The 23,749-nt window shown below is 43.6% G+C and overlaps 2 protein-coding genes across 2 annotated transcripts in view; both read left to right on the top strand.

The window, feature by feature from the left end:
- The first annotated feature begins 9,735 nt into the window (after positions 1-9,735).
- The window catches only part of LOC135100983 (uncharacterized), a 303,304-nt gene continuing 289,290 nt past the window's right edge, over positions 9,736-23,749 (top strand). Inside the window, exon 1 of the mRNA XM_064004599.1 lies at positions 9,736-9,843. Within this exon, the coding sequence (XP_063860669.1) occupies positions 9,736-9,843 (108 nt within the window). The remainder of the gene's footprint in view (positions 9,844-23,749) is intronic.
- LOC135100890 (uncharacterized) lies at positions 10,734-13,194 on the top strand. Its single transcript, XM_064004422.1, has 2 exons — positions 10,734-11,412; positions 11,576-13,194. The coding sequence occupies exons 1-2, from the start codon at positions 11,260-11,262 to the stop codon at positions 13,067-13,069; spliced, it is 1,647 nt and encodes a 548-aa protein (XP_063860492.1). The 5' UTR covers positions 10,734-11,259; the 3' UTR covers positions 13,070-13,194.

The raw sequence follows: 23,749 nt of genomic DNA, 5'->3' as shown, positions 1-23,749 counted from the left end.
ACTAAGACAAAAAAAAAAAAAAAAAAAAAAAAAAATATATATATATATATATATATATATATATATATATATATATATATATATATATATATATATATATATTTATATATATATATATATATATATATATATATATATATATATATATATATATATATATATTCTGATTATTGATCGTTGTACCTTGATCCCTGTAATTTCAAGAAAAAAAAACAACAAAATTAATAAAAGTAGTAGTAGTAGTAGTAGTAGCAGCAACAGCAGCAGCAGCAGCAGCAGCAGCAGCAGCAGCAACAGCACCAGCACCAGCACCAGCACCAGCAGCAGCACCAGCAGCAGCATTAATATTGACTAGTGATAAAGACCATCATGGCGGTGAGCTGTGGGCGGGCAGACGGTGGTGGTGGTGATGGTGGTGATGGTGGTGGTGGTGGTGGACGCAAGAAAAGAGACAGACGCACGGAATTGGATGCAGTTTCAGGACGGTATGGTCCAATCGCAGACTTCTGATCGTGATGTTGGTTCCAATTAGCGCCGGCCTTACCATTTTTCCCCCCGCTCGATGCTGCCGTGGTCGAAGTGGGTCAAGTCTAATGCTTCGTCTGGCCATCATTTTGCATCGACGCGCCAGTTCGTTTCTGCCTCGCTCGTCTGCTTGCGTCTCCGTGTTACGATGCAAACGATAAATTACGGAACACAATCCAGTACTCTTTTTCGATGCAGGATGAAGGGGACATGCGGAAATTGGAGAGGAGTGATGTATTTTCATCGGGGAAATTAGTAAAAATATGCAGCCGTGGCGAGCCGAAAGACTGCCATTGTACAAACTTGGACCCTCTCGCTTCTAAACATGAGAGCTGAATGCTAAATCAGATTGCAGAATTTGGCCAGTGCAGCCTCACCCAGCACTGGCCATTACCATAGTGTGTGGGAGTCAGCTGGGGGAGGCGAGGCATGAGGGGTAATAAGAGAGAGAGAGAGAGAGAGAGGAGAGAGAGAGAGAGAGAGAGAGAGAGAGAGAGGAGAGAGAGAGAGAGAGAGAGAGAGAGAGAGAGAGAGAGATACTTCCACGTACGACAGAAAACGAATAAACAGACGTAAAAGATTAAAATTCCACAAGCCATTAATGTATCACCTTGCAGGAAAATTAAAGGATAATATTCACATGAAAAGCAATAGCCACTAACCAACAGTAAGACGGACTGAGAGACGGACATACAGACAGACACAGACAGGAGGCATGCATCAATAAAGTAATTTCCCAGGTTTTAAAATAATAATCCCTCCACCCAATTCCTCCTCCCGGCAGACGAAAGGGAGGAAGGGAAGTAGACGCAGGGTGGAACAAATACAAGTGGAGGGAAGAAAGGAAAAGGTAGAGGAAAAACAAAGGTGGAAGGATGGAAAGTTTGAAGGAGAGATAAATGAAAAAAATGGATGAGGAAGAAAAGGATGAGGAAGAAAAGAGAGAGAGAGAGAGAGAGAGAGAGAGAGAGAGAGAGAGAGAGAGAGAGAGAGAGAGAGAGAGAGAGAGAGAGATAATAATTCATACAATCGTAAATTTGCTCTAATGTAAATATGTTATTTTTATGGACTTTAAATTTACTTAGGTAATTGCAGTGACAGGAAGCGAGAGAGAGAGAGAGAGAGAGAGAGAGAGAGAGAGAGAGAGAGAGAGAGAGGAGAGAGAGAGAGAGAGAGAGAGAGAGAGAGAGAGAGAGAGAGAGAGAGAGAGAGAGAGATAGACTATAGATACACATACACACACACACACACACACACACACACACACACACACACACACACACACACACACATACACACACACTTCAGCACTGATCACATACACTTTTGTTTTGCCGTTTTTTTTTTTTTACATTTTCAAATAAGTTTTATCCTGCTGGCGCTGCTGTTGCTCTACCCTTGCATTGCAGTGCTGTTATTTCTGCTGTTGCTTTCTGTATTTTTGTGCTGTAAACTTTCCTTCTGTTTCGTACAAACATGAAGCGAGAGAATCAAGTGAGTGAAGTTTTATTTATTTATTTTTTTAAGGACAAAAACAAACTAAAAAGAAAGAACGACTGTAAGTTATTCATTTTCTGTACTTCCGTGACTTGTTGGTGATATTGTATTTGTATTAAGATTTGAAAATGAAAGTGAATTCGTAAGTTATGTTAGGTAAAGTTAGGTTACGTATGATTAGGTTTAGAAAAGGCAAAGCAAGATCAGGTTAGTTAAGATAAAGTAAGGAAATGAAGTGAAATAAAACAAAGCTAGATGAAATAAGGTAAGGGCCAGGTGAAATACGGTAAATTTTGGTAAAGTCAGGTTTGTTAGGTTATATTAGGTAAGGAAAAGGTTAGGTTTAGATAGGTAAAGTCAGGTTAAATCAGTTTAGTTCAAGGTAAACATATTCAATGTATGTGAGGTTATGTTAGGTTATGCCAGATTAAGAAAAAAAATTAAAGTTGTGTGAAGTTAAGTAGCTTAAGTTCCGATAGGATTGTGATAGGAAAGATTGCGCTTGAAACAAATAAAGCTGAGTGCATAAATGTGCCTTTGAAAGCTTTGAGTGTGTTGGGAAATATTGCATTTCAAATCTTGACAATGTGGCACGTCGAGGGAATATGTTTGTGATAATTGTCTGAGGTGAAGAGGAATGGAAAGCAGAGAGAGAGAGAGAGAGAGAGAGAGAGAGAGAGAGAGAGAGAGAGAGAGAGAGAGAGAGAGAGAGATACTCTTAAAAACCAGATTAATATTCATGGAAATGATAACTTTAAGCTAGCAAAATAAAATACGATTTAAATCTAATGAAAGCCATCATGCAGAAAACATGGCCGAATATTTGAACGAAAACACCAGAAATATGTAAAAAGTAAATAAACAAAACAAAAAAAGTATTGGAAAAGTTTTGATATGGAAAACAAGAGAGAAAAATCACAGGAACGATATATATATATATATATATATATATATATATATATATATATATATATATATATATATATATATATATATATATATATATATATATATATATATATATATATATATATATATATATATATATATATATTATTTATTTATTTTCTTTTGACGGGGAGTGCGACAGGAAAATGTGTGGCAAAACTCACTCACTTATTTCCCTTGCTCCCCATTTTTTGCTGATCCCTCAAACATCTGCACCTTTCCTGTGTGGTTGTTAGCTAGTTGTGTGAACGAGTGAATGAGCGAGACTTGTGTGAGGCATGAATACGTGTATGAGTGAACGAGCTAGGCTTCAGTCATAAGTGTTAAGTTGAAGTGCGCGGCCTGGCGCCGAGAGATCACCTACCTCCAGCCTTCTGTTCACACCTTCTGTGAATAAACACCTGCACTGTTACCTGCGTTTCCTGTGCCCCTGCTGGTCAAGAGTCGAACATGGCGCAGTGAGTAGGATCAGGACAAGGCTGCAGTGGGTACGGCGCAGAATGGAGAAGCAGTTGGAGGCGCTGGCTGCCCTGCTAGCGCGACAGTCGGAGCAGAGTCAGGCTCGCGAGGAGCGTTTAAAACCAGCTGCTGGAGAGAGTGGGGACACAAGCTCCCAGTCGCACCACGGCGAGCAATGAAGGCGAAACCACAGCCCGCAGCACGTCTACCCAGGGCGCGAGGTTCCCGACGTCCGCCACCATCATTCCTCACTTAACGGCGTCAGCATCTTTACGTGAGTTCGACACGTGGCGCCATAAGTTTGAAGGATACGTAACCCTCGCCAGGATAGACTGTCTCTCCCTGGCTGAGCAGAGGGCGGCACTCGCTGCTGTCCTAGACGACGAGTGGACCCGTACACTTCGCTACGGGATAAGCTTACCGAGAGACGCGGAGTTAAGAACCATCCTCGATGCAATGTGTGAGTACCTGCGAAGCCAGCGCAACATCATCATGGATAGAAGAGACTTCTACTCCCGCGTGCAAGAAACGCAAGAAGGTTTTGACGACTTTTTATGTGCTGTAAAGGAAATCGCCAATTTCTGTGACTTTTGCGACCAGTGCATAAACCATCAGCTGCGTGACAGAATTGTCGTTGGGACACGAGACGAAGTGGCTCTGAAACGCATGCTGGAAAACAAGAAACTCACCCTTGAAAACGCCATAGATATTTGCAGAGCATCAGAGAGCGCTAACCAGTGTAGTGCAGTACTAAGGGGCGGCTCTCACTCTTCGAGCCATGGTGTGAACGCTGTCTCGAACTACAGGAAGGGCAGTTTTCGGGGGCTCAAGCCCCACGGGCTGTTATCGTTGTGGCAAAGATTGTCGCAGTGACAAAAGGGGATGCCAGGCAATAGATAAAGTGTGTCGTAACTGCGGGAAAAGAGGGCATTTTGCGAGTGTATGTCAGCAGACAGTGAGGAAACGACGAGGAGCTTCGAGGAGTTCCTCAACTGTCTCTCCTCATCGCGGTGCAGGCCCGCAGGCGGGGAGCCAGTGCCAGTGTATACCAGCTCTTATCAGGCGTATACACAAAGACGGTGACGGCACGACCCTGCGCCCCAGGTGCTCATTACCGCCACACATCCCGCTGGAAGAGACAAGATTACGTGGACTCCTGACTCTGGGGCCGAAACGACCGTTATTGGCCTCGACACGGGCAACACTCCCTTGGAATCCCGCCCTCCAGCTTGGCGCCCGCTGATGGTGATGGACTTTATGCTGCCGGTAAATCACCCCCTCACCTGTGTAGGAACTTTCTCGTCGCACTTGCAACTGGGCGACAGGGAAGCTGAGACTGTTGTGAGCGTGGTGAAGGAGGTGAAGGGGGCGCTGCTTAGCTGGTACGATTCCATCGCTCTCGGAATCCTCCCCGAAGATTTTCCGGCTCAAATCCGACCGCTACGCAGGGAAGAACAGCACACCGGCAACAGCTCCATCAAGTACCCGACCGCCTCGCAGCCACCTCTATCTACGCCCACAGAAGTGATCAGCTGGCCTCATTCCTACGACCCAACGCCACAGCAGCGTGCGGGGCACGCTGCTGCTGTGATCAAGGCCTTTCCCAGCGTCTTCGAAGCAAAGGAAGGTTTACGTGCAATGGCTGGTGGATCCATGGCCATCGAGTTGACAGACGACGCTCGACCCCTTTGCCGTAACAGCATCTCGTACAAATCCCTTACAATTGGCGTGAAGAAATTAAGAGCCAGTTGGAAGAGCTGCTTAACAAGGGAATCATCGAGAGTGTGGACTACCCCTACGGCATGGTGCCACCCCATCGTGCCTGTCCCAAAAAAGACATCTGGTGTAAGGCTGTGTGTTGACCTGACACGACTCAACCGTTACGTGAAGAGGCCCGTGTATCCAGTGCGCTCACCTCATGACGCCATCGCCTCGATCGGGACCGGAGCAGTTTGGTTCACCACTCTTGATGCCAAGATGGGGTATTTTCAAGTCCCCATTAGAGAAGAAGACCAGGATTTAACCTGCTTCATAACACCTTGGGGTCGGTACAAGTTTCGGCGAGCGGTTATGGGTCTCGTCTCGTCTGGAGACGAGTATAACCGTCGAGGAGACCAAGCTCTCGGCGACATACCTAACACCATCAAGATCGTGGACGACATCCTGGCCTATGACTCCACCTACAGTGCGCACTTAGCCCATGTCATTCAGATTGTGCGGCGGTGTGACCAGCACGGCATCACTCTCAACCCACAGAAGTTTACATTCGCGGAAAGAGTGGTAGATTACTGTGGTTACTCTGTTTCTGGACAAGGCTACACGACAGACTCAAAGAAAGTTAAGGCAATCTCTGACTTCCCACGACCACAGCACATCACCGACTTACGATCATTCATGGGTCTTACAAACCAGCTTGGAAGCTTTTCTCCTGCTGTGGCTGCAGCTGCACAACCCCTCAGAGATCTCTTACGCCCGAAGAACAGTTGGTGCTGGTCTCCTAACCATGAAGAGGCGTTTGAGAAGGTGAAACAGTGTCTCGTCAGCCCACCTGTCTTGGCATACTTCGACCCATCATTACCAACGATGCTACAGACTGACGCCTCAAGGATGCACGGATTTGGATTCGTTCTCCTGCAGAAGCACAGTGACCAGTGGAAGATGGTGCAATGCGGGTCAAGATTTGTTACAGACACAGAGAGCCGCTATGCAGTAATAGAGTTGGAAATGGCTGCAATCGTCTGGGCAGTCAGGAAATGTGGCACCTACCTGAAAGGACTCCCTCACTTCGATCTAGTGCTCGACCACCGCCCGCTGATACCTCTCCTCAATAGCAAGTTGTTGGGAGAAATAGAGAACCTGCGGCTGCAGCGCATGAGGGAGAAGCTTGCTCAGTATTCTTTCACAGCAAGCTGGCAAAAGGGATCGACACACTGTGTGCCCGACGCCCTCTCACGTGCTCCAGTACAGGACCCAGTGGAGGAAGAGGATGCTGCTACTTCTGGTGACCTCGACCCTCTCCACTCAGCGGTCATCTCAGCGTTATCTGCCACCAATGAGGACGGCGTCCGCTTAGCACCACTCCAGGATCAGACTGTGGAAATGGTACGTGCCGCAGCAGCAAGAGACGGGGAGTACTGCTTGCTCAAGAACGTCATCATCGAGGGCTTCCCTGATCATTGCCACGACCTCGATCACCGCTTGCGTACGTACTGGCCGGTGCGCAGTCTGCTGGCCGTAGACGACGACCTGGTGGTTTACGGGCCGAGGCTTCTTATTCCTCACAGCCTCCGCCGAGAAACACTAGAGCGACTCCATGACAGTCATCAGGGGATGGAGCGCACCAAGCGACGGGCCCGACAAACGGTGTACTGGCCTGGTATGGACAGAGACGTTGAGAACGTCGTTTCTGGATGCTCACTATGCCGTCCACTCCTACCAAGCCAAGCCAACGAACCTCTCTGGCAGGACACGGACACACCCAGCAGGGTGTTTGAGTCAGTTTCTGCCAGACTACTTCCACGCAGCAGGCCGTACATACCTCGTGTATGTAGATCGCTTGTCTGGGTGGCCTCACGTGTCTGCATGCTCACGTCCAGCATCGGCTGATCAGCTCGTTCGTGTCCTTCGGGGTGTGTTCGCCGACACGGGCGTGCCTGTTCTCCTGAGGACTGACGGTGGACCGCAGTTCACTTCTTCATCGGTACGGCGCTTCCTGGCTCGATGGGGGGTGGAGCATCGTGTATCTTCACCTCATTATCCACGCTCCAATGGTCACGCCGAGGCAGCGGTCAAGTCCGTGAAGAAGCTGATCCTCACGACCACACAGCAGGGACACCTGGACGAGGATGCGTTCGCTCGCGGGTTGCTGGAAACTGCGCAACACTCCGAGGGCGGAAGAGGCGATCACCAGCACAAGTCCTCTTCGGTCATCCTATGAGGTCCTGTGTCCCGGCTCATCATCGCTCATACGCTCAGCAGTGGCAGCGCGCTGCTGATGAGTGCGACGCCAAGGCAGAGCGACTGAGGAAGAAAGCGAAACTTCGCCACGACGCGTCCGCCCGTACTCTTCCTCTCCTGCACCTCGGTGGCCACGTCGACGTTCAAGATCACACGACAGGCCTCTGGGATCGCCTGGGTGTCATCGTGGCTGTTGGGCGAAGGAGAGACTACCTCATCAAGATGGGCAGCGGTCGCGTGATGTGGCGTAATAGAAGACACCTACGCCCACACAGACCTCTTGCTCCCCTTCCTGTCGAGCAGCACACCGCTCATGGCGGTGCAGCGCTTCAGCATCAGGGTCACGAGGAACACCACCATCCCGGCAGCCCGGAGCATCAGGGTAACGGGGTACACCGTGGCCGAGAGCAACCAGAGCGTCGAAGCAGCCGACAGCGTAGGGAGCCGAGACGACTGCAGGTGCGGTGGCACCGTAGCACCTACGATTAGTCGTACGTGTTCATTGTACGCTGTGTTTGTTTTGTGTATATGTACCGTGTTTTCTGTACTTCAATCATTGTAACTTTGTTTCATGTGTTACGGTAGCCATAACAAAGATAAGGAATCTTCCTTATGTCTCGGGGGAGGTGTGTGGTTGTTAGCTAGTTGTGTGAACGAGTGAATGAGCGAGACTTGTGTGAGGCATGAATACGTGTATGAGTGAACGAGCTAGGCTTCAGTCATAAGTGTTAAGTTGAAGTGCGCGGCCTGGCGCCGAGAGATCACCTACCTCCAGCCTTCTGTTCACACCTTCTGTGAATAAACACCTGCACTGTTACCTGCGTTTCCTGTGCCCCTGCTGGTCAAGAGTCGAACATTTCCCACTGCTTGCCTTCCTTTTCCCCTCATTCTCCTCACCTCTCCCTCCTCTCTCTCTCTCTCTCTCTCTCTCTCTCTCTCTCTCTCTCTCTCTCTCTCTCTCTCTCTCTCTCTCTCTCTCTCTCTCTCTCTCTCTCTCTCTCTCTCTCTCTCTCTCTCTCTCTCTCTCTCTCTCTCTCTCATGTCATTCTCTTTTATAATATTCATTCACGTTTTCTTCCTTCTTCTTTCACGCCTCATTCCTTCTCCTCCTTCGCACCCCATCCCGCCTCGCCCTGCCTCCCCTCGGCGACACTTACACAACCACAGGAAGAATTAGTGTTGAATTTTTTATGAGGAAGCGCACGCTGTCCTTGCACTAAGCCGGGACTGGTGAAAAAATGAATAACAAAAGCTTATTTTTTGTTTTGTTCCAGGTTTGTGTTGTGCTGAGTTCGTCATTATGCGGTGTTTTGTGGACGTGTGTTGCCTGCGTATGTGGTGTTTTGCATTGAACATGTGCCGTGTTTGTGGGAGGCGGCTGTGCTTGTTTAGCGTTGATGTTCTTCTTTTCCCTCCTGCATTTTTATACATGCGGTAGCGGCCATGAGAGAGAGAAAGAGAAGGGGAAAGGTAGAGGGAGAGGGATGCCTGGAGGAATTTTCGTAAAACCTTGTTGTGTTATTTGGGCGCCGCGCTCCACATATTAATGCGGGAAAAGGGACGTGAAACCTGAGTAGTAAAGAACTGTTTATGAATGTAACTGGAAACACACACACACACACACACACACACACACACACACACACACACACACACACACACACACACACAATGAGATCTGAAACCCGCTGCAGTTAATGAATTGGAGTAGAAAACTAAGGTAAAAACAACTTTCAAGTTAAATATGTGATTCGTTTCACACTGTTGTAAACAAAGAAGAACCGTCGGACACTTTTTGTACTCACGCCAGTTCATTAAAGACTGCTTCTTGGAATTTGGGCAAGTTTTCTTTTCAAGGTTTCATTGTTTATCACCTTTTTTCTTCACGGTCTCCTGCTTTTACTTTGGTCTTCTCTTTCATTTCCTATTCCCTTTCCTATTCCTTTCCCTCTTCCTTTTACCTCTTCCTCCTCCTTGTCTTTATCTCTGACAACGTTATTGCCGTCTCTCTCTCTTCTACTTTGCCTTTTTCTTTTCGTCCCTCTTCCCCCTTTCTCCTTTTTGTTTATTTATAGTCTTCGTTATTGTTGTCGTCCTTGTATCTTCCTTCTCTCTCTCTCTCTCTCTCTCTCTCTCTCTCTCTCTCTCTCTCTCTCTCTCTCTCTCTCTCTCTCTCTCTCTCTCTCTCTCTCTCTCCTACTCGTACACTGCCACATTTTCCTTTCCAGATATAAAATTTTCCCTTTTCTTGTAGTTTGTTGTTGTTAGTGGCAAAGTTGGGATACCACAAAGATAGCTGAGGGTTTCTTCCACGCCCTTTTGTACTGCTAGACTTTTATTGTAAGTTTTATGTTGTTTATTTATCGTAGTTTTTTTTTTTATTCTTTTTTCCGAGAAGTGTTGGAGAGGCGGAGGCTGGAATATAGGGCAGCAGTGTCGGCGGTGGTGGTAGAGGTGGTGAGTACAGTTTTGGTTCAGTCTGTTATGGTGTGATTAAATGGTGACAAGAATTTGTGTTGTTCTATGAAGTAGTGAGAAATGTGTGCCTGTTGTATTTTTTTTTTCTGTCTGTTTGTATACCTGTCTTTTTTGTCTGTCTCTGTTTACCTTCCCCGCCTGTCTTTTTTTTCGGTCTCTCTCTCTCTCTCTCTCTCTCTCTCTCTCTCTCTCTCTCTCTCTCTCTCTCTCTCTCTCTCTCTCTCTCTCTCTCTCTCTCTCTCTCTCTCTCTCTCTCTCTCTCTCTCTCTCTCTCTCTCTCTCTCTCTGGGTTTTCTGTTCATTCTAAATCCCCCACACACAAACATAAAACACACACACACACACACACACACACACACACACACACACACACACACACACACACACACACACACACACACACACACACACACACACACACTGTCCAATAATCTGCGGTTGAGAGCATCCCGCTTCTCTGACATCCCTCACTTCCACGCGACTTGTGTTTAAGCTTTTACTAAAATGTTTGGCTTCGAGTAGAGGGGACAGCGAGAGAAGGGGGCGAGGATAGGAAGAGAGAGAGAGAGAGAGAGAGAGAGAGAGAGAGAGAGAGAGAGAGAGAGAGAGAGAGAGAGAGAGAGAGAGAGAGAAGACGGCGGTGGAGGAGGATGGGGGAGGAGAATAAAGAAGAGGAAGAGGAAGATAATACTAACGACCTTCAGCTGTAATGAAATAAAGGCTAAGGTCACCATCAATTAGTATGTTTTCATCTATCAGATTCAAATATTAAAGAGGGTTATTATCTTGGGATGGATCTAGTCCTCCTCCTCCTTCTCTTCCTCTTTCTCCTCCTCCTCCTCCTCCTCCTCCTCCTCCTGTAATTAGTTAGGGGCGTAGTCACTTCTCCTACAAGCCTACAATAACTGGAGTACTGCCACATATCCTACACATAGATGGTCATATTTCCTACACAAAAACAAGTATCCGTCATATATCCTACACATAAAATGACTACCCTCCAGGTCAAATATCCTTTAAATACACCAGTTTTAGAGTAATGCCATATTTCCTACAGAGATACAGCATACCTCCTACACTCAAAAACCTGTTCTGTCACATATCCTACAAGGATACAGCATATCTGCTACACACAATAATATGTTGTCACATCTCCTACATTGCTCCTACAGGCGCACCCCCTAGCTTGGCGCCTCTGCACTCGGAGCTTCTGGCTCAGTACACTCCTGCCGACCTTGACTAGTCAACAAGTAGATAAGTTGTTATACATCCGTTCGGCGTAGTATCGTTCACATTCAGACATCATGGGTCGAGTTTAGTCTCGACCCAGCAGTATTTTTTCTCCATTCGACGGGACAGACGGCATTATTGTACTCGATTGCGCCTGGACCAAGCATGGCTAGTATTGAGGGGAACATCCGCTTCAATGCAGTGGTTTACAAAGACAACTCTGGATTCCGGTACCTCCGAAATGTGGCAAGAAACAACAAACTATACCTGCGTTGCATTCATCACCCCAACTGTGGAGGAAGAGCCGTATTGTCGGAGGTAAGAACAGTTGTAAAATGTTATAGACCAGGAGTTTGGTAAGATTTAATCAACTTCACTGCTAAAGGTTTTCCGTTAAAACGATGGAGATCACTGGCAGAGTCACTGGTGATGATGGTGGTGTTAGGTGTTGTTCGAATTATTAAGCAGTTATATTTTACAGACAACTGGTGTCATCAGAGCAACGCAAGGTCACAACCATGAATCATCCGACTATGCTGCAACAGATCTGAGGAACACTCTCAAGATGAAGGCTGCTGAGGATGTGGGCTCTACCAGCAACTCCGAGATCTTCAGGCGGGTAACAAGACATCACCAACATGGAGCAGATGTGTCTTTCTCATCTGTAGAGCGAAGCATGCTTCGAGCCAAGCGCCGAATTCAACCGAGGCAACCACACACTGCAGAGGAGTGCGCCAACATTCTAGAAAGCTTAGAGGCCCAGGCCTTTAACGTAAACTTCAGATCTGTCGTCACAGATCAGGGAAGTGGTCATTTGGCAATTATTTTTTATTCTCTAACCCTGGTACCACTGATGACCACAATTAAGGAATGGAATTTTGATGGTACTTTTTACACTGTGCCTGCACTCTTCTACCAGCTCTTCACATTACTTGGATTTTACAAAGGTCATTCATTCCCACTCATCTTCACCTTGATGACATCAAAGTCTAAAAAGTTGTATGATATCACAATGCAAAGAGTGAAGGAACTCATCCCCAACCTGAATCCTGAACAAGCAATGGGTGATTTTGAAAGCAGTTCTGGTAAAGCAATTCGCTCTTGCTGGCCACAGGTTCAGATTGGGGGCTGTCAGTTCCACTTTTCACAAAACCTGTACCGGAAAATTCAGAAACTGGGGCTAACTGAACTTTACAAAGACAACAAACAGTTTAATAAGTGGGTCAAAAAGATCATGACACTAAGTTATGTGCCAGCCAACCAGATGCATGAAGCAGTTGACTCTCTGTTCCAAGAAAATTTTGACTTGAATGATCATTCCCAGCCAAAAATTACTGCATTCAAAACCTACATCACAGAGTACTGGATTCGAAAAGTCACTCCACAACGGTTATCTGTCTTCGAATTTTCTCGTGGAACTAACAATGATGCAGAGTCGTACCACAGCAGACTGAAAGCCATTGTCCGCCAGCACAAGCCAAACATTTACACTTTCCTCACACATCTGAATAATCTGATAACAGACACAACTAAGGACATTGAACGTGTGGATGCTGGCTTGGACATCACTCGTCAGAAAAAGGAGAAGTTTGTCAGAAACATTGAGCGCAGGCAGAACTTGAAAGAACAATTACAGAATGGCACATACACATTAACCCAATACATTAATGCTGTCGCTTACACATTTGATAGCTCTGTTTCAGCATTTCAACTTCCTGGAGACAGTGCTGATGAAAGTGGGGATGAGCATCAAGGCCCTGACAACGCAGCTGGTACTCAAGATGTTCCTCCCGAACTTCGGTGCAGCATCTGCTTAAGGCGAAGGGAAAGGACAGTTGTTCTTTTGCCCTGCCGACATGCCTCCTTCTGTGCAGATTGCATAACTATCCTTGTATCAGCAGCAGATGCTAACAACCCGGCAACATGTCCCACTTGTCGTACTGCCATTCAAGACAGGCTTGAAGTTTACGTTTAAAATGTGCCATAGTAATTTTTTTTATATATATACGTACGTTTTAGTGAGAAATGAAAAAAAATATCATTGTAATGCCATATTTTATATATGTAAGTTTTACTGAAAAATAAAAAGTGCCATTTTAATTCATGTGCCTTCCAGTTTTTACAATCATATTTTTTACTTGTAGGAGATATGACAGTATAAATGTAGGAGTTATGCCGGATGCACCATACTGCCGCAGCTCCTACACAAAAACAAGTGTCAGGCACATTTCCTACATAACAACTTGATACCCAGCGTATTTCCTACACCTACTGCGTGTAGGAGATATGCTGTATCTCTGTAGGAAATATGTCACTACTCTAAAAACTGCTTAATTTGTATTTGATGTGTCCTGTAGGAAATGTGGCGTAGGAAATGTGGCGCGGCCCCATTAGTTACAGTGATAGACCCCTGTAGTGATTTATGTCCAGTGTCCGTTCTTACATTTGTTAACGGAGGTGCTGTGTGATTTCCGATACTCCTCCCAGTGTTCCACCGCCGCCTCCCTTATTACGGCTGTCTTGCGCTGTGTTAGGACCGCTCCGTCTTGTTCTGCTTAAGTTCTCTCTCTCTCTCTCTCTCTCTCTCTCTCTCTCTCTCTCTCTCTCTCTCTCTCTCTCTCTCTCTCTCTCTCTCTCTCTCTCTCGTTTTCTTTTCATTTTTCTTGTATTAACGTCTATCAGTAGCTCTTTTTTCACTTCGTCTTTCTTCTCGTCTCCGTCATCGTCGTTCTCCTCCTCCTTCCTTATTATCTTTTTTCACCTGTTTCTCCTCTCACTCCTGCTCTTCCTCATTCTTTTCCTTTATTTCTCTTCTCGTTTTCTCTCTCACTTCTGCTTCGCCAACAAGTAATTCTCTTCCAAATACTCATATACTCTCGCGGCGCCCACCATTTTATTCCTTTGTTCTGCGACCCGTTTTCTATGCCTCTCTCTCTCTCCTTCCTCCCCAATTCCCGGAACGTAATGAGCTTCATTAAAGACAAGGCCAATGCCCGCAGGCCGTCTGGCACCTAATTACTGCTGCCGTAAATATGTCCTGGATTATTTCTGGACGAAGAGGCAACAGCACGAGAATGCTTTGCACTTCATCCGAGACCCGAGTGTGTTTTCTTTCGCCAAAGCGCCGCGGACCATTAGCCTCTGCACGTGGAAGGATTGCAGCGTCATCTCCGTGATCTTCGTAAGCCCTGCCAGCCAATCACAAGCTACCAGGTTCTTCACTCTCACCTGATTGGCTGCCCTCCTACTGGCTTCTTCACTCGCCAAAAAAAAAAAAAAAAAAAAGGTTGCTGTGGAAATCTAATCAATTTGAAGCCATTTCGCTTCGGTCACGCAGGGACATCAAAACCCAGACACTGATATATAAGTTAATGCGATATTCCCAGGTTTGTGAGGGTAATGACATGATGTGTGGTGCAGGAATCTTTACTCATAACCAGATCCAGGCATAAAATCATTAAAAAAGTAAGGGGAGTGTAAAAGTTAGCGGGCATACACTTTCTCAACCACATCATTTGCCATCATTCGTCCATTTATGTAATATCTCTAAAGAAAATCATAGTCTGAAAGATAATGCACGACAATAAAGGGAGTGCAAAAGTCCAGTTGGCGTATACTAGGCACTTGCTGAACACTTGAAAGTTAATATCTGCTGTTATGAATTTATCTGAATTCGCTTTGAAACTTTGTACTCACCACGCTGTTATTCATTTTGTTCCACTCACCTACAATACAGTTTTTGAACTAGTTTTATTTCATATTATTAATTTGTTACATTAATATACTAACGTTCCTTTACTTTTTATTATATTACTCAATATTTCATATTTATGTACAGAAGTTATGTATAGAGACATTTTAAATACACAGCCAAACGCAGAAGCATATTACAGACAGACAGAAAATACCAAGAAACAGACGAACAAACTTTGAGACATACAGACATATCCTCAACCACCAGCCATCAGCTTCTAACTACAACCCCGTTCCCGCTTATTGATCCAACGGGAGACGGATCGACTTTGAGGGACAAGAACGAGCCGGGCAGCGAGTGGCATCCAATACTCTTCTGCAAACCAAACCCTTCCATTGTGGTCCCTTATGGCTCGCGAATGACCCGCTGTAAATCGTACCGTAATAGGAAGACACATACTATGGGTTTCAGAGGTCGTGTTAGAACTTTTTATCTTTTTTTTTTTTGGGGGGAATAACTCTTACAAATAGAAGAATTGGGGCCGTACTTTGAGAGAGCTTGCTTCAGACATCCCGTTACAAAAGTAGAAGGGAAAAAATGACTAAGTTCATACAGTGCGAATCTTGACCAAGTGGCATGTTGTATTTGAGATTTACTTGTTTCTTTTATGTATGAATTAAAGGAGGTATTGCTTTAGAAATTCATAATACGATCATGTATGCTTTATATGGCTGTGTTTGTGGTGGACGTATTAAGGGTTTAAATAAATCGCCTCTTCATGTGTTCCATTCGGATCTCCTTCAGTGATCGGTGTCTTGAATCTTGTTTTGAATGGGATTGCCTCCCTTTTTTTTTGAGTGAGCGAATCTCCATGATTTGTTTGTATCGTATGGAGCTTGCGTGCTGCTTCTGCTCGTTAGGATTGGTCTCTCTCTCTCTCTCTCTCTCTCTCTCTCTCTCTCTCTCTCTCTCTCTCTCTCTCTCTCTCTCTCTCTCTCTCTCTCTCTCTCTCTCTCACGTAGTACTTACTTTTAGTTGTACTTTTAGTTAACTGACAGAAAATATACGTAGACGGCAAAGAAGTTGAGATTGAAAAATAAATAATTATGCCCTAACTAAATCCATATTAAAAACAACGTATAAAAGCATATGAGTCTTGAAAAATAAATATATTGACCAACACACATGATGAAGCAACAAAACAAAACAAAAAAACTAACCGTTCAAAGTTCCATTTCATAGATCTTGAAAGGCATGTATAAAGCCGCCCTTGCAACCTAACGCACCCACCCACCCACGCACACACATACACCTACCCACCAACTCACCCACCGACCAACACCTATTGCCTGTTCCCCCCACCCCACACACACACACAGAAGCCCAATCAAGCTAGCATCCCGCCGGCCCATCTTCACACGCGTCCCTCAGCCTCCACGGGGTGTCATAAACTTTTAAACCTGAGACCTCTAGAGGCTCGCAGGGCAAATATAACCCAGGAGCCGCCGCTAATTTCCCAAGGTTGCTATTATTATGGCTTCTTGGAGCAGGATTCTGCCTCTCACACCCCAAGACTGATGAGGGAGATAAAAACTCATATGGTTCCTCAGGCCTTACCGCTGCTAATAAGTCCAGAGTATAGCTGGCGGTGTATGGTTAAGCTGGAAGGTCCGGGAGACGTTTCCTGCTAGTCTTAGATGAGTGGGAATCCCAGGAGAGGTAGATGGAGCTATGAGGGTTGATGAGTGGTGGTAGCCCTGAAAGAGAGAGAGAGAGAGAGAGAGAGAGAGAGAGAGAGAGAGAGAGAGAGAGAGAGAGAGAGAGAGAGAGAGAGAGAGAGAGAAACGCGAAAGGAAGAAGTGTCTTGTTGTGGGGTGGTGATTGGGTGAGGAGATGAGGCTGCTGGAATGTGGCAGAGAAGATGAGGAAGGCGAGCAGCGTAACAAAAAGTAATGTATACGTATGAAGGAGAAACAGAGAGAGAGAGAGAGAGAGAGAGAGAGAGAGAGAGAGAGAGAGAGAGAGAGAGAGAGAGAGAGAGAGAGAGAGAGAGAGGGTGGGGGGGGATAGGGGTTAAAGTAGGCATAAAAAATGTGGCAAAGAGGGAGAAAAAATATGTGGCTGATGAAGGTAATCTGGAGGAGGGCGAGGAGGCGGCGGCAGCGACGGGGCGGGAGAAGAGAAGGGAAGGGAAGGGAGGCTGGTGGAGGCGGCGGAGTAATGAGTGGCTGAGGAAATTCCCCAAGGGAGGAGTGAGCCTCTCCCAAGGGCCACAGCACCACTTTCCCTTAATTACCAAGACTATCGCCCGGAGAGAAGGAAAAAAAAGTACAAAGCAAACAAAAGACGTGTGTTTTCCCACCTCAGTTTTTGTCCTCTGTTGCTATTTTGAACTTCTGGCAAATTGTACTATTGCCTTTTTCTTTGTCTCTCAATCAGTTATGTATGTAGTTTTAGAATGCATCGCTTTTTTTATATTTCTTTTGTTTTTGTTATTGTTTTTTTAACGTTTTTTTTTTGTCTCCCTCTTATTATAATGGATTTTTTTGTTGTTTTGTTTTGCAGTTGACAATATACGCGTAAGTATCACTCTTTACAGTATCTCCCTTAGTTTTGTCTTATGTGTTTGCTCTCTGCGTTTTTTAATTGTTTGAATTTGTTGATAAGGGTGGATATTGTTTGGAGTTCCTTCATAATTTACGATTCATAATATATTTACTACTACCTTCCTCATTTTCTGTATTTCTGTTTTGTTATTTGTTTTAACTTTAGAGAACAATGTTATTTTGTTTTGCAATTATGAGAAACTTAGTTTCCTTTCCCAACTTCCTCTTCTCTATTATTCTTCATTTCCTCTTTATATTTCCTTGATTTTTCTCTGCTTGCAAGATTCTAAACTCTCTCGTCCTGCCTTACCCTCCGGCTGCGTGTCTCTGTGCTGAATGAATGAGATGTGTAAGGAAAATAGTGATGAAAACAAAAGTGAAGGATTAATTTCTCACGTGTAATGTTTGCACGTATGTTAATTTAAAATGCTAATGTATTTTTGTGTTTGGGAAGGACTCTGATGATGCTATTTTGTTCGTTAGTGGCGCTGACAATACTACTGATCTCGCCTTCCTTAGTTTGAAAGGAAACTAGTCTACTTAAGATCACTCTTGATTACATTTTTTTAAAATTCTAAATCTCTCGGGATATTTTTCTCTGTATTTCAAATTTAGAATAGTTACGCTTTTCCGAGTCTCCTTTTACTAATATAGTCTAGTGACTTATACTATGATTAGTAACTTCTAAATGGATAGTGATATTTTTCTTATTTTTAGTTATGAATGGTTGTGTACATTTTCTTCTGCTAATAAAGCTCTTCTCGCCTTGCTCAAGTTGAAAAGAATGTAGAATCTAGTTCTACGTTTACTTCCGATGAGTCATAACATTTTTCCTAAATTTATTGCGATATTCCATTTTTCATATTTTCAGTTTTATATAGTATTGTATTTTAGTCTCCAGTTGTTACTAAATATTTTTGCATCAGCACGTAACCTGAAAAAAAAAAAAGTGTTGCTCTCTATCCTCTGACAAAAGGCGAAAAAAAATATCTCTACTTCCAGTACTGAATTTGAGAATTTTTGCTGTAAAATCTGTACCTCACGGACTGGGTGTGTTTAAAAAGAAAGAAAGAAAAGTCGCATTATTTTTATAATTTGATAATTAGATGAGCAAACGCGAAAGTAAAAAAGAAAATGTGTTCGTAGTATTTCATATATTTTCTCTACTAAGTTTTTTGTTTAAGATTTCTTGTTAAGCAAATTGAAAAAGAAGGACGTCGAAAAGTGACAAATAAAAAAAACAGTAACACAAGTCTGATTTTTTTTATTTACTATTTCTTTTGCTCCCCGTTCATTCACCACCCCCCGACGCGCGCGCGCGCACACACACACACACACACACACACACACACACACACACACACACACACACACACACACACACACACACACACACACACACACACACACACACACACACACACACACACACACACTCTCTCTCTCTCTCTCTCTCTCTCTCTCTCTCTCTCTCTCTCTCTCTCTCTCTCTCTCTCTCTCTCTCTCTCTCTCTCTCTCTCTCTCGCTCTCTAAGAATGAATATGCAACCCGTACACACTCAGAAAAATAAATAAGCAAAATAAAAATAGCTAAAAAGTCCCATGGCCATGTACCAAAGTCAAATTGTAATACCCCAAGAGAATAGACCCAAGAAGCACAGGCGTGGAAAATCTTGAGGTGATACAGGAGCAAATCGAGCGCTGACATGTACCACTGAGGGCGATTCTTCGGATGATACAGGGCAATAATGAAACTTTAAAGACCAGACGCAACACTCTCTTTCCTCCTTCTCCTCCTCCTCCTCCTCCTCCTCCTCCTCCTCCTCCTCCTCCTCCTTCTCCTCCCTCTTGCTCGCTCTCTCTTGGAATGCAGAGAATAAAAGCAAGGAAACTAGAGAAAGGGAAAGGATAAAGGGGAAAGGAGAGACGATATCAAGAAAGGAGGCGAGAGAGAGGAAGTGCAAAAAACCTTCATGAAAAGTGGCAAGATGAGAGAAAGGGAGAAAGCAACGAGGAAAGGAGAGAACGTAACATAGAAGGAAGGAAGAAAAATAGCTATAGAAACGCAAAATCCGGCAGCAGTGGAAAAGGAAAACGAAAGAGAAACAGAAAGAGAGAGAGAGAGAGAGAGAGAGAGAGAGAGAGAGAGAGAGAGAGAGAGAGAGAGAGAGAGAGAGAGAGAGAGAGAGAGAAACTTGATATTGGAATATAGGAACGCTAAGGAAAAGAGGGAGAGAAGGAAGGAACAGAAGGACACTCAAAATAAGAATAAGAAACAGACAAGGACAATAATAAAAGAAGGAAAAGGAGAAATTGGAGAAAGACAAGAATATAGGAGAGGACCAAAGGATGCAGGAAACATAGAAATAAAATAAAAGTAGGAGGAAAGGGAGAGGAAAATGAATCATACACATAACAAAGAACATTTCAGCAAAGAGAAAAAAAAAGAAGAAGGGAATCAGGGGAGGAAGGAAGTAGGGAGGAGGAGAAGAAAAGGCGAATAATGGATAAAGGAATACAGCAATTGGAAGGAGAGGCGGAAGGGTACTTGAGAGAGAGGCGAGGAGAGGAGAGGGGAGGAGAGAAGAGACACAGAGAAAACAGGGAGTAAGGAATAAGAGAGAACACGGAGAGGGTAAGGAGGAAATGGGAATCGGGAGAGGCATAAAAGGAAGACACGAAGGAGAGCAAAGAGAAAATAAAAGCGATGACGAGAACACAGAACGTGAGAGAGAGAGAGAGAGAGAGAGAGAGAGAGAGAGAGAGAGAGAGAGAGAGAGAGAGAGAGAGAGAGAGAGAGAGAGAGAGAGAGTTATTACAGCAGTTTTCGGAAAGTTATATAAGCGGAGAACAAAAAAACAAATGGCATGAATTGGAAACGGAGTTAAAGAAAGGAGAAAGTATGCAAATTTAAGGCATGGAATATGGAAAGATAAAAATCTACATATTAAAGTTGAAACTTGACTTTTCTAGAAGGATGCGAGGCGGTAGATAAGAAGAAGGAAGAGGAGGAAGATGAGGAGGAGGAGGAGGAGGAAGGAAGAAGAAGGAAGAGGAGGAAGATGAGGAGGAGGAGGAGGAGGAGGAGGAGGAGGAGGAGGAGGAAGACAAAAACTGATGGTATTTGGCTCACAACAATGCACATGGAGGGTCGGAGAGGGAGGAAAGAATGCAAAATGTATATAAAACCTGAAAAATAAAGAAAGAAATGGAAATTCCGAATATACAGAGAGAGAGAGAGAGAGAGAGAGAGAGAGAGAGAGAGAGAGAGAGAGAGAGAGAGAGAGAGAGAGAGGAACTAACCTTTGAAATTGAGATCAGGCCCCATTGTCTTCCGATTCTGAAATTCGATTCTCTTAAGGTTTCCAATAGTTCTAATGCTTTTATAAGTGGGCTTTCATTTCGGATTTAAAGGTGCGTGGCCTGTGCTGCGCGGCAAACACTTCCCACCCATTTCCACTCCCTGTGAATGTTTAACGAATGAATAAATAGATGTAAAGAGGCGTACACTGTCAGAGCTTTGCCGTGAAAGTGGCAATTTGGAAGGGAATGAGACTCTTAGGGTATGCAATTAACAAAAGGGGAGATGGACGTAGGAAATGTGAAGGGTGCATGTGAAAAAAAAAAAACGCGCACGTGTTAAAGGAGAGAAATGTTTTGTTTAAAAAGATGTATGAAGACTAGTGCTAATCTGAAAAAAAAAAAAAAAATGTGCAAATGTGTTAATGCGAAGAAGTATTTTCTTGTTTATAAAAAGAAAAAAAAATGAAGACTCTGTTGCTAATCTGAAATTAAACTATAAAGTGGAAAGAAGCACAGTTATAAATTAGCAGCTGCGAATAGTAAAGTAAACAAGGTGAAAAAAATAAATTGTGAAAAATTCGAGAGGTTTGACAACAACAATTTAATTTGATGAAGATAAAATTAAGATCCTAGAAATAAAAACAATACAAAACCAAGTAAAAAAAAAAAAAAGAAATAAAGCAGAGAGAAAACAAAATGTGAAATAATCTTTCTAGGCAATGAATTTACCTGGCAAAGGAACAGATAAGGAGCCGGAAACAAAGAAAAAAAGACACATACTGAAAAACAAGGAAAACAAGGAAGATATCCGAGAAACGAGAAAGAAATAAATCATTCTGCACTTTAAAAAAATAAATAAATAAACAAAAAAATGTGGAATTCCATTTAAATAAAACAAAAGCAGCTCCAAACAGGACACGACACTCCTATAAAAAAATAGAAATAAAAAAAAACGTGCTATATATTTTATTGATACCTTCGTTTCTTATTCACGTGTTTCTGCCTTGCACATAAGAGAGAGAGAGAGAGAGAGAGAGAGAGAGAGAGAGAGAGAGAGAGAGAGAGAGAGAGAGAGAGAGAGAGAGAGAGAGAAACAACTATAATGATCCATCTTCCTTCCTTAACCGTATCCGGAAACTCAGCAACTGTATCCGTTCAGTTACCAGTAACAAGAAGAAGCGGATGCGTGTGCTCATTAGGGTGTCGTATATTTGGATATTTTTTTTTCCCCAATATTCTCTCCGCTTCGAGGTGTTTTATTCATTGCGATGGAATTCCAATAGGTCTGAGCATGGCCGGGTTGATTCCCTTACGGCCGGATGAATGATGAAGGCGAGGTGAACGAGGTGGAAGATACTCATGAAATATTGCCGTCAGCTCGGATTTTTTGTTCACACTACAGGGGTTAATGGTTCTGTAGTAAGGTGAGAGGAGGTGAAATGGGGAACTGTGTTAGTACTGAGAAGTGGCGAGGTGTTAGTGAGGGAATGGAAGAGACGTGAAGTGTTAGAGAAGGGAAGGGATGGTGCTAGTGGCGAGAAGAAGCGAGGTGTAAGTAGCGAAGAAGAGAGCCGAGGTGTTAGTGGTGAAGAGAGATGGTGTTGGTGGCTGAAAAAATGTTGGTGTTTTTGGTGAAGAGGTAAAAAGTGTGATTAAGCTAAGTATGGCCTTACCGGAACGTACATTCCGTTTAAACATTGCTTTGTTAATGGTGAAGTGGAAGAGATGTGAGGTATTAAGCTCAGTTTGTACTTGCCGGAACGTTCATTCTGCTTAATTATTGTTCTTTGTATAAATTCTATGTTACTGAATGAAGAAATGCGAGATTTTATGTTAGGAAAAATTAGTTTCACACACATTCAACACACACTTATTTAAAAGGGTACTTTCCGGGGAGACTCACAAAACATTTTTATTCAAACACAACACCATGTGAAAAACTTTCCTACTCTATACTCACGCTTGAACACAAAACAAACGAAACAAAAATCTATCTTACCCCCACGAAGAGAGTGTGAAAGGAGCGGCTATAGCAAAACAAAGGGCAATAACAGCCAGGTTAATGAGTATTGCAGCTCGAGAGAGAGAGAGAGAGAGAGAGAGAGAGAGAGAGAGAGAGAGAGAGAGAGAGAGAGAGAGAGAGAGAGAGAGAGAGAGAGCTTGCAACTTCGAGTATTCTTGGCACATGTCGGTGTTCCCACGGCATCATAACACCCGAGACAACTGTTGTGTTTCCGCGTTGTTGTGCTGTGCTGCAGGGGAAGCGAGTTGAGTTGCAGTGTTTGTGCAGCACTGTGTTGTCTTTTTTTATTTGTTCATTTATGTTTTTTGTTTAGCACGTAGCCATTAGTGCCCCATAACTATAAAGCCATTTAATGACCGGGCCAGATGTGTTTATATTGCCCCGCCATCTTTCTTGTTCATGTGCGCCCCAGTGATGCTATTGTGATTATTTTACTATGAGTTTGGGCTTTTGTGAAGCGTTACCGTGAGACGTATGTGTCTGTATATATACCTTTACTCGCACCTGTCTGTCTATCATGCCAGAGTGTGTATGTGTCTGACCCAGTTACTCATATCTTACGTTGTGATTCATGGTGCACATATGCATGCTGCTTTTCTTTTTAGGTGGTTCTTTATTAATACATTATTTGAGTTTGGTATTATACCTTTATTCAAATTGACAAATAGATGAACAAATGTACTTGTGCAAACTCTTTCTCTTTTACATTTTAGGAGAATAAAGTTGTTTTTTTTAACTCCTTTTTGCCCTTGGTTTGTCTCTATCACACGTAAAAATAGTAAATTAAGTAGTTAAAATAAAATAAAAAAACAAAAATCGATAAACTAAAAATAAATAAATAAATAAGTAAACGAAATAAAATAGATGCACTACAGTAAAATAAACTTATACAGGTAAACAATATATATATATATATATATATATATATATATATATATATATATATATATATATATATATATATATATATATATATATATATATATATATATTGTTTACCTGTATAAGTTTATTTTACTGTAGTGCATCT

Source organism: Scylla paramamosain, chromosome 5 (genome assembly GCF_035594125.1).
Source record: "Scylla paramamosain isolate STU-SP2022 chromosome 5, ASM3559412v1, whole genome shotgun sequence".
Lineage (NCBI taxonomy): Eukaryota > Metazoa > Arthropoda > Malacostraca > Decapoda > Portunidae > Scylla > Scylla paramamosain.
The sequence above is the reverse complement of the archived record's forward strand: the minus strand, read 5'-3'. Positions and strand labels throughout refer to the sequence as shown.

Bases quoted from the DNA above. Each gene is read 5' to 3' on its own strand.
- LOC135100890 (XM_064004422.1), top strand. From the start codon at position 11,260: ATGGCTAGTATTGAGGGGAACATCCGCTTCAATGCAGTGGTTTACAAA. The intron at 11,413-11,575 runs GTAAGAACAGTT...TATATTTTACAG, and splicing joins GAAGAGCCGTATTGTCGGAG to ACAACTGGTGTCATCAGAGC.